Source organism: Nerophis lumbriciformis, linkage group LG13 (genome assembly GCF_033978685.3).
Source record: "Nerophis lumbriciformis linkage group LG13, RoL_Nlum_v2.1, whole genome shotgun sequence".
Lineage (NCBI taxonomy): Eukaryota > Metazoa > Chordata > Actinopteri > Syngnathiformes > Syngnathidae > Nerophis > Nerophis lumbriciformis.
In genome coordinates this window covers 28,300,421-28,310,866 of record NC_084560.2, presented here as the reverse complement: position 1 = coordinate 28,310,866, position 10,446 = coordinate 28,300,421, and the positions used below count along the sequence as shown (strand labels likewise).

General features: G+C 38.4%; 1 protein-coding gene across 1 annotated transcript in view; it reads right to left on the bottom strand.

The window, feature by feature from the left end:
• Positions 1-2,208: 2,208 nt before the first annotated feature.
• Positions 2,209-10,446, bottom strand: part of LOC133613668 (follistatin-related protein 1-like) — a 42,910-nt gene continuing 34,672 nt past the window's right edge. The window contains exons 9-11 of the mRNA XM_061971370.2: positions 7,774-7,884; positions 7,595-7,689; positions 2,209-3,504 (exon numbers count right to left, since the gene is read on the bottom strand). Of these exons, the coding sequence (XP_061827354.1) occupies positions 3,463-3,504; positions 7,595-7,689; positions 7,774-7,884 (248 nt within the window). The 3' untranslated portion in view covers positions 2,209-3,462. The remainder of the gene's footprint in view (positions 3,505-7,594; positions 7,690-7,773; positions 7,885-10,446) is intronic.

Sequence of the window (10,446 nt, the reverse complement as noted above, 5' to 3'; positions counted from 1 at the left end):
CAACCGATACCGATATCAGCCAATATTGATATATACAGTCGTGGAATTAACATTATCATGCCTTATTTGGACAACCAGGTATGGTGAAGATAAGGTCCTTTAAAAAATAAAATAAATAAGATTAATAAATTAAAAACATTTTCTTGAATAAAAAAGAAAGTAAAATTATATAAAAACAGTTACATAGAAACTAGTAATGAATGAAAATGAGGTAAATTAACTGTTAAAGGTTAGTACTAATAGTGGACCAGCAGCACGCACAATTATGTTTGCTTACGGACTGTATTCCTTGCGGACTGTATTGATATATAATGTAGGAACCAGAATATTAATAACAGAAAGAAACAACCCTTTTGTGTGAATGAGTGTGAATGGGGAGGGAGGTTTTTTGGGTTGGTGCACTAATTGTAAGTTATCTTGTGTTTTTTATGTTGATTTAATAAAAAAAAAAATTAAAAAACGATACCGTTAACAAAAAAAAACAGTAACGATAATTTCCGATATTACATTTTAAAGCATTTATCGGCTGGCCGATATTATCGGGCATCTCTAATTCTAAGTAATAAAGACTTGATTTAGAGTTTTTTGGTTAGGGTTAGGGTCAGGGTTATAATGAGGCCATGCCGAATAAGGCATTATAATAAGTACTTAATAATAATTTGTTAAGAGCCAATATGTTACTAATTTGCATGTTAATAAGCAAATAATTAATGGTGAATATGTTCCCCATAGAAAAGTGTTACCATGTTTTTTTTACTGGTGCATAAAATGAACCGTGCATAAACATCACCTTGTTCAAAGAACAAAACCAACACAGTGCATAAACTCACAAAAAATTACACACCTGCAAACCAGTCAGCTGTTGCCGTATCCGTAATATGCCGATAGGGAGAATGCTAGCTTTTTTGCTAATTTTGTAAGTTTAAACCTCTGCGTCATATATTTTGGTATTTCACTCCTGCTAATTGTAAGCATGCTATTGTTAGCATAGTATTTTTTTTTATCATGTTAGCTTCTTTTTTGCTCATTTTGATGCATGTTAATGTTGGCATGCTAGCATTTTAAACACATTTTTAGGTACACACCTCAGAGTAATATATTGTACTTGACGCATGTTATGGTTAGCATTTAGAATGCTAGCTTTTTGAGTTAATTTAGCAAGTTTACACTTTAGTGTTGGTTTTTCACTAACACTAACTGTAAGCATGCTATTGTTACCATAGCACTGTTAGCTGTTTTAGCTTATTTTGCTCATATTTTCCGTTACTTGACACTGTCTGGCCACGTGCTAACTGTTAGCATTTCAGTTCGGCTTTGAATCTTTAGCGTTCACACAAAATTGCATTTTCTAAATCTTTGAATAAATAAATATATTATACTGGTTTTGAAGATGAAAACTACCAAAATGGCCCTCACATCCTTTAAATAGCCCTCAGTTGAAAATGTTTGGACACACCTGATCTCTCATTTTCTCGGCACATTCCAGAAATAGAAATAACAAAAACAGCAACATTTTTTGGGGGAAAATCTTTGAAAAAGGCTTAATTTAAAATAACATGAAATGTCTATAACTAAGTTTAGGATAGGATATATTTATATAATCCCACAGTAGAGAAATTATGTGGCTGCAGAAAATTATTGTTTTTATATATAGTAACAAAAGTAAAACAAACATATACAAATAAAATATATACAACATTTTTAGCCTTCTAAAAAAGGAAAATATCAAAAAATAATCTGCCTATCTTTATTAGGACCATGGATGAGCTGGTGTGGAACCCACCACAGTATTAAAACAAACATGACCACATCATGGAGTGAACACACCACATACAGCTTAAACAGCACATTTGTAGAAATGAATGCAAACTAACAAATAATTCACTCCAAATAGTTGGAATTAAAAAAAATGTTTTGTTCACAACCGAACGCTTAGTAGTGTTTAGAATGATTTTTGCTATGGCTTTTTAAGAACATTTACCATTGTGTTTGCGCAACGAGTAATTATTTGAAAACCTTGCCACAAGCAAGCCTGCCAACTTTTCCAGCTCTGCCTACATTACGCAACACCCTTCTTTAGTTACGCTATGCAAGGCTGCAGTGACACGCATTGCATGAGGAATAGTGCACCGGATTGTACTTGCATTTTTTTTAAAGAAATATCACTTTTAGAGCAAACAATGGCACCTAACACACTCGAAGTGACAGTTTAGTGGTGTACAAAGGTTTATTGGCTTAAATACATATTCCTTCCGATAAAAGACGTCCACGAGGCATTCATCAGGAAGTCACGAGCCATTTAGCAACTGGCAAACATCAGCAAAACATTCATCACGTTCCCTCTAACTCATGTGATAAAATAGACTTTGTACGAGCAATCTTGCAAGTCTAAGGCACTGTTTTTTTTATTATTGTCAATTAACACTGAACTACGTAAAAAGAAGACACGCATAATCGCTCTCTCACACAAACAAACAAAACACAACTAGTAGGCTAGTTCTTTTTTTTTTTGTAAATAGAGAAGGTATAGTGTTGTTGCTGGGTCCAGAGTAATAATACTGCCTTACCTGGAGATTTGAGTACAAAGAGTCAAACATTTTCATCAAATCTTTGGTTTCAGACACCCCCACTCCCACCATACTACGTTCAGATGTCTCACCAGGGACTGGCCCTGAAGAGACATATGGACAATGGTATTTCGACACCAAAAATAGTTGCGTGTTCATACTTTTGCCCATGTAGTAAATCTGAGCCCCACAAGGAGGAAAAAAATGGTGCAAAAAAGCGTACTTACAGTAAGGAAGGGATTCATACGGCCCCATTCCTGGGTGGATCTTGCGTAAGAGGAAGAGGGGTGTTAATCATCTTGCAATGCAGTCTGCTGAAAATATATAGCAACTGACACTGTGGTCAAAGTTAGAATTTGCCTCTCAAAATTTTTAAAAATATTCAACAATCTGGTGGCTAAATCCGTCAGGTTTCATGCGTCAGGTAAACCATGACAGATGGGGCCATATGAATCCCCTTCCTCCTGTACAACCACATGTTTTTGCTGCTAAATGTCTAGTAAGCTACCTCGGGTCAGTTGCTTGGTGTGCACGAAGAGAGCAAATGAGAGAGATAAAAAAACAAGTGCGTTGGTCAAGTATGAGCCTACATACGCAACGACAAAATGAATCGCAAAACCGCAGAAAATGTGTAGTAAGACGTGTACAGGAGTAGTTAATACAATCAAATATGACAGTACTGAATGCAAAGGGGGACTGTAACGGCCCCCCTGACTCTAGCAAACTTTAACACTGTGAAACATGTGTAATAATAATTATAACTAAAATAGTAAAGACGCATGTCAAAGTCAGTGTGGTGTTACCGACAATAACGACACACAGGCTGCAAAGGTCAGTCAAGTATGGAGGAAAAAGTGGTGCGGTGTGCATCCTCCATCTCTGATTGCATCGTTATTCAAGCCTCTTTTGTGCTGGCCTTCATTTTCTCCACGGTTTCCTGCACGGAAACAACATACAAAATGAATGAGGACATGGTAGACATATTGTAGTTGTGTGAAAGCAAATTAATTACACAAAATAGCTACAGTCGGGGTCAAAAGTTTACATACACTTGTAAAGAACATAATGTCATGGCTGTCTTGAGTTTCCAATCATTTCTAAAACTCTTATTTTTTTGTGATAGAGTGATTGGAGCACATACTTGTTGGTCACCAAAAATATTCATGAAGTTTGGTTCTTTTATGAATTTATTATGGGTCTACTGAAAATGTGACCAAACCTGCTGAGTCAAAAGTATACATACTCAATAGGAGTTGTAGAAATTTTTGGAAACTCAAGACAGCCATGACATTATGTTCTTTACAAGTGTATGTAAACTTTTGACCACGACTGTATAAGTGATATGCAGAGTTTAGAAAAAGTTCTATTCGCACAGGTGCTAGAACAGCCGTTGTTTGGCAAGCGAGTTTCTGGAATGTGAGTTATCGTCACAAAGGGTCACTCTGAAAAGAAAAAAAAATGAAGTAAAATAATATAGTTGCATCATGACGAGAATATAGTCACAATTTGATGAGAAATAAGAATGATGATATTGAAAAATATTAAAGAATACATTTGGAGTTTAAGTAGATGAAAGTTGCAATTTTACATGTAAATGTTTAATGTTTAAAAAAAAAAAGTCAGAATTAAAATGTTGTTACTAAGTAAAGAAACGCAATAGCAGAATTATGAGATTTAAAAAAAATAATGGAAAAAAAAGTTGCATTACTACTAGAGTAATTGTGATTGATAACTGCACTTTGATAAATTCACAGACTGACTGGCGCCCGCTTAAACGCTAACATGAAAACAAGAGACATTAACGTCTTTCCCCATTACGAAACAACATACCCCCCATCTAAACTTATATCAACACATTGCTGTCTGAGTAACTAAGATATTCAATTGTGCACATTGAACCTTCGTGCTGTGCTCTCTTAGGCCAGACTAATCGTTCTATACTCAGAGAAATACGAAACTGAGGTGTTTTTAGAGTGTGTTCAAGGACCGCTGAACAGAGGAGGACGCCACAACGTCCGCCAGTTGCTTTTGTATGTGTGCATGCGGTCCCTGCGTGTACACTAGAACTACCTGATTTGTTTATTTACTTGTTTACTTAAGTTTGGGCCACGTTTCCAGAAGCTAAGGACCGGGGCGGGACTTCTCCCTTCACTAATAGTCTTATTTTGTATATTTCGGAAAACCAGGGTCCCTTACAGTAGACACCTGATTTGGGTCTATTTATTTTTGTCAGATGAACAGGAGCGATCTGTTTCCCAAGTTTTGAACTAAACCTGGGCCGGTGTGTTGTCATTCCCCGGCCACCAGTTGAATAGCCCTGCTTTCGAATGAAGTTTACATTACAGGGCTGTATGTGTGGGAATGCAGCAACTGTTGCTTGATGTGACAAACGGCGTAATACAGTGCAACATCCAACTTTTCAGTAAAAGTTGTACAATTTTGAGGATTTGTATGTATAGGAATAAGCCTCAAAAATAAAGTTCAAACCATCATTCTGCATCATTATCAACTCCGCAGAGACTTCAGCTCACAACAAAGTATGTAAAGGACAAACTTTACAAGTGTGTTTAGTTGTTTCTATACGTTTTCAACTGCCACCACATAACATACCATAAATTCCAGACTATAAGCTGCTACTTTGTTTTTACGCTTTGAACCCTGCGGCTTATAAAATGGTGCGGCTTATTAATGGATTTTTCTTCGCTAACGGCCATAATGTTTTGTGTTTAACAAATAGTTTTCATTAAAAACACAAGCAGAGACACTGAAAAGGTGTGTTATTATGTGTGCTACGGCACCATATTTTGGACAAGTTTTCACTTTGCAGGTGCTGCAGGGTGAACCTCTACAATATTTTCTTCCGTTTAGTGCTTTGAAACAATAGTACAAGTGCCGTTTCTGTGTAAATAACTAATTTTGTAACGTATATATCTGTTGCGGCTAATATATGGAAAAATATTTTTTAGCATACTTGCCAACCTTGAGACCTCCGAATTCGGGAGATGGGGGGTGTTTTGGGATATGGGGGGGGGGGGGGGGGGGGTGTTGTTGTTGTAGCGGGGTGGGGGGTATATATTTTCAAGTATTTCTTATATATATATATATATATATAAATAATCCGTTCATGAATAAGTATATATGTTCGGCCACTATGTTCAATGGAGAAGTCTGATCTACAAAATTTGCAGGTAGCATACCCCTTCCCCTTTGAGCTGTCCTGGATGAACTGAAATTATTTTTTCCAATCATTTTGGAACTTGCAAGCGTACTTCTTCTTCTTACTCGTCGTCGCCGCATCTCTTCTTCGTTCTTCTGCTTCGTCTCTGTTATGTTTTTGGACATTACTACTTGCCGTAGTTTTGAAGCAATGCATGATGGAAATCCGGATGTTGTGTGTCAGTGTATTAACGTGCCGGCTGGAATAAACACACGCTGAGAAATAGCTCAGTGCCTGCCTACTTTATGGGTTATAGATAAACCTATGGATAACGGAGACATATATAATAGTCTCCTTTTCAGGTGAGAGAGGACGCTAAAGGCAGTGCCTTTAAGGCACCCCCCCAATATTGTTGTCCGTGTGGAAATCGGGAGAAATTCGGAGAATGGTTGCCCCGGGAGTTTTTCGGGAGGGGCACTGAAATTCGTGAGTCTCCCGGGAAAATCGGGAGGGTTGGCAAGTATGCTCTATAGTCCGTAAAATACGATACTTACATATGTCTGCTACCTACCACCAGACATGCATTATTACTTCCATAAAACACCAGCAGTTGGCAGACTGTAATTGCCTTGCTGTTTCCCCTCCATTACGCATCTTCAAAGGGAGAGTACCGTATTTTTCGGATTATAAGTCACAGTTTTTTTCATAGTTTGGCCGGGAGTGCGACTTATACTCTGGAGCGATTTATGTGTGAAATTATTAACACATTACCGTAAAATATCAAATAATATTAATTATCTCATTCACGTAAGAGACTAGGCGTATATCAGCAATCGTCACACACACACGTCAACCAATACAAATTCGGCGGTCATGGCAGAAGTGCATTGTGAAAAAAAAGATGCTATCTGCTACTACTTCCGTACCTATGAAAATTTATCATTTCAACATTGGCGGTAACTTATAAAAACTGAGAAGGGCTGAACAAAAATGGCACCGAATAGGAAATCATATACTGCAGGTTACAAGCTGGAAGTAGTGAAATATGCAGCAGAAAACGGCAATCGAGCAGCAGAAAGAAAGTTTGGAGTAAGCGAGAAACTTGTAAGGGACTGGCAAAAAATTTCCCCAAAAAATGCGACTTATACTCTAGTGCGACTTATATATGTTTTTTTCCTTCTTTATTATGCAAATTTCGGCCAGAGCGATTTATAATCCGAAAAATTCGGTAGTTACACTTTATTTTAGTTTGATATAGTCTTATTATTAGGGATGGTCCGTTCCAGTATAGGCCAAAGTTGGTGCATCGGGTATCAGGAAAAAATAAACTACCCATCCAAAAGCCCCAACTATTCACGTAAATAGTCGTCATTGAGGAACATGCTATAAACAGAAAGGCAGCTAAACCATTGTAGCACAGTAGCTTGACAAAAAAAAAAGCGGTAAGAGACCATCCCTACTTATTATGCAGTGATTAACATATTATGTAACACATTTTTACTCTTGTCCCAGTTCATAGAGGTTTTAGGGGGGCGACAGTTTGACCCTGGGACAGATCAGTTCACTTTACATTATGAAAAAGTTTCTGTTCAACTTTGGAGGTTCCACTGTACGTTATTAAGTCTTTAATGGTGATTCATCACACTTGGTGTTTTTGCCACTGTTAAAAAATATGCTGATAGCTCAGTTCACTGGTGTTAGTGTCACAAAAAAGCTTATGTCAACAAATCTAAACCGGAGGATGTCATTTCGCTGGCTAAGCACTTTCATCCAGATGTCCTTTGTCAAGGAAAACAGACATCCAAGTTATTACCCCGAGGAACCTCGAAGTCAGATAGTGGGGGTTTGTTGGTTGAAGATAAAAGCTGACCTGGTGTTTGTTCAGCTCGGCTACGCGGAGGTTCCACTCCTCCTCGGTCATCTCTGCACCGCCATCGGTTGACTCATCCACGGCAGCTGTCTTGTCTGCGCACACAGAAGGTCAAAACACACACACATGTTGAAGGACAATACCAATTAAGATAACAAAAATACAATTTTGAAGCTTACCCGTGCAAGTCATAGCAGTGCACACCCAGTTGCCGCATGCACAGACACAACGGTTACACTCCACCTGTGTCTCTGCACCGTCCTCGTAAGTCTCATCCTCCAAGGCACACTCTGGGTTAGAAAAAAAACAAAACATGACAGAAAGAACGTAGATGACAGCGATCAGGGCCTTCCTCTTTAGGAGGAAATTCAAACACTAAATTGCTTTAAGTGTCCCCTATTCTGCAAAGATGACTTTTTAATGATGTTTTTTTTATCATAATGTGTCCCTAAAACCTGTTTGTGACTACCAAAAAACAGGCTTTGCAACACACTGTATTACAACATTCTCACCTAGGAAACGTTTCTGCCTGGTTGTGAGTCACTATTGATAGGACACTGTGGGGACGCATTTATTTTTTTAACCCGAAACTAGGGCTGCAACTAACGACTATTTTGATAGTCGACTAGTCATAGATTATCTTAGCGATTAGTTGACTAGTCATTGATTATCTTAGCGATTAGTCGACTAATCAGATTATGAAGCTTTGCTTTAACCTATTTAGTGGCTCTAATTTAGCCATCTGCTTTAAGATATTTTTAGGCATGTGCTAACGGGTTTTCTCCAGGTACTCCAGCTTCCTCCCACCTCCAAAGACTTGCACCTGGGGATAGGCTGATTGGCAACACTAAATTGTGCCAATCCCAGACCAAACCATCAGTCCACTGTGCCTATTTTTAACCAACCACGGAAGACACAATTTAAACCAATCAGAAACAACGTAAGGCGGGTCTTGGCGTCTGTCTTTCACGCACCTCAGCTATACGTTGTTTCTGATTGGTTTAAATTGTGTGGTTCCTTCAATAGATAGATAGATAGTACTTTATTGATTCCTTCAGGAGAGTTCCCTCAGGAAAATTTAATGGTTGGTTAAACGTAGGCATACGTCAGATATGCACACACAGATTGTATTTCACATGCGCACTTCTGAATGCGTGCGCACAAGTTGTATTATACGCTCACAAATCTGGATGCGCTCGCTCAAATCGTACACAGTAGAAGTGTCGCAAAAGTCTCGTGTAAAAAAGACAGCCAATAGAGGGTTCCTGCATTTTGCAGAGCATAGATGCACTTCTAAATGCGCGCGCACACATTGTATTACACGCTCACAAATCTGGGTGCGCTCTCTCAAATCTTGACAGCAGAAGTGTCCCAAAAGTCACGTGTAAGTAGACAGCCTATCGGGTTCTTTCTGATTAGGGACAGACCGACAACTTAAATCACACGTACGCGGCTCTAAAACACACTCACTCAGCTCTGAATACACACACTCGGATTGATATACAGACACACAAATTACTGCACAATTTGAGTACACGCACATGTTTGCAAATAATTTTGCTACAATAATACTTCCATAGTAAAAGTCCACTCTTCAAGGTAAATGCTGTACATTTGCATTAGATTACTGCATTTAACTAGTGCAGAAATTCCTTTCAAAGGGCATGTTACATGTTAATAATGTGCCGTTTTGAGGGCCAAGCATCGATTAAATTTGATTTCAGTTAACTTTAATTAAAGACTTTGATTTTAGATACAAGTGTTTTGAGTTAAGATCTCCTTCACAGAACCAATTAGGTTTATAAATTGAGGTACCCGTATTTTCTGGACCATAGGGCGCACCGGATTATAAGGCGCACTGCCGATGAGCGGGTCTATTCAGGTCTTTTTTCATACAAAAGGCGCACCGGATTATAAATCGCATTAAAGGGGTCATATTATGATTTTTTTTTCAAAATTTAAAACACATTTCACTGTGGTCTACATAACATGTAATAGTGGTTCTTTGGTCAAAATGTTGCATAGACTATGTTTTACAGATCATCTTCAAGCCGCTTTCTGACAGTCGCTTCTGGATGCGCCGTTTTGTGGGCGGTCTTATTTACGTGGCTCACCTTCGACAGCGTCTTCTCCCCGTCATCTTTGTTGTAGCAGTGAAGCGTGAAAGGACGGGAGTTGAAGAAGTGTCAAAAGATGGAACTAACTGTTTTAATGTCAATCACACTTTACTTAAATCAACAAAAGAGCAGCATCTCCTCATCCGTGGCTCACTAGTGCAGCAACACCGGAAATGTGTACCATGAAAACTCTCACTCTCTAATAACTAAAGTTCTGTGAGTGAATTATGTAAACCCACTATACTGTTATTTTTTAGCGCCTCCATAGCGAGATATAAGTTAGAACTTTACGCTACTTTATATTAGAAATGGCAACAGCAGAGGGTGAATGCCCAATAACAAGAAGATAGTGAAAAAGCACAAGCTTATCGACTACGGCATCGGCACGGACTACAGTGGCGGACATGTGCAAATTTTCAGGACTTATGCAGATCTCAAATACACATCAGCAGGTACCAGAAGGTGAGAAAAGTTGGTTTTGCATAATACGGTACTTCTGTATTTGAAAAAAGTGCATTAGGTGCACAATCGCACTTCTTGTAGATTCGCACCCCGTGGACAAACACAGTTTCTTAGCATTAAAGATACAGACACATAAAACGACACTTTCCCAGTAGGGTTGACAAAAAGCACATTTAAACTGTCTAAACTCCAGCACCAAGGCTTATTTTTGGACTGCACCCCCTTAAAAAAGACAATTGGGTTAACAAATAGAATAAAGTGGACTTTTAAAGG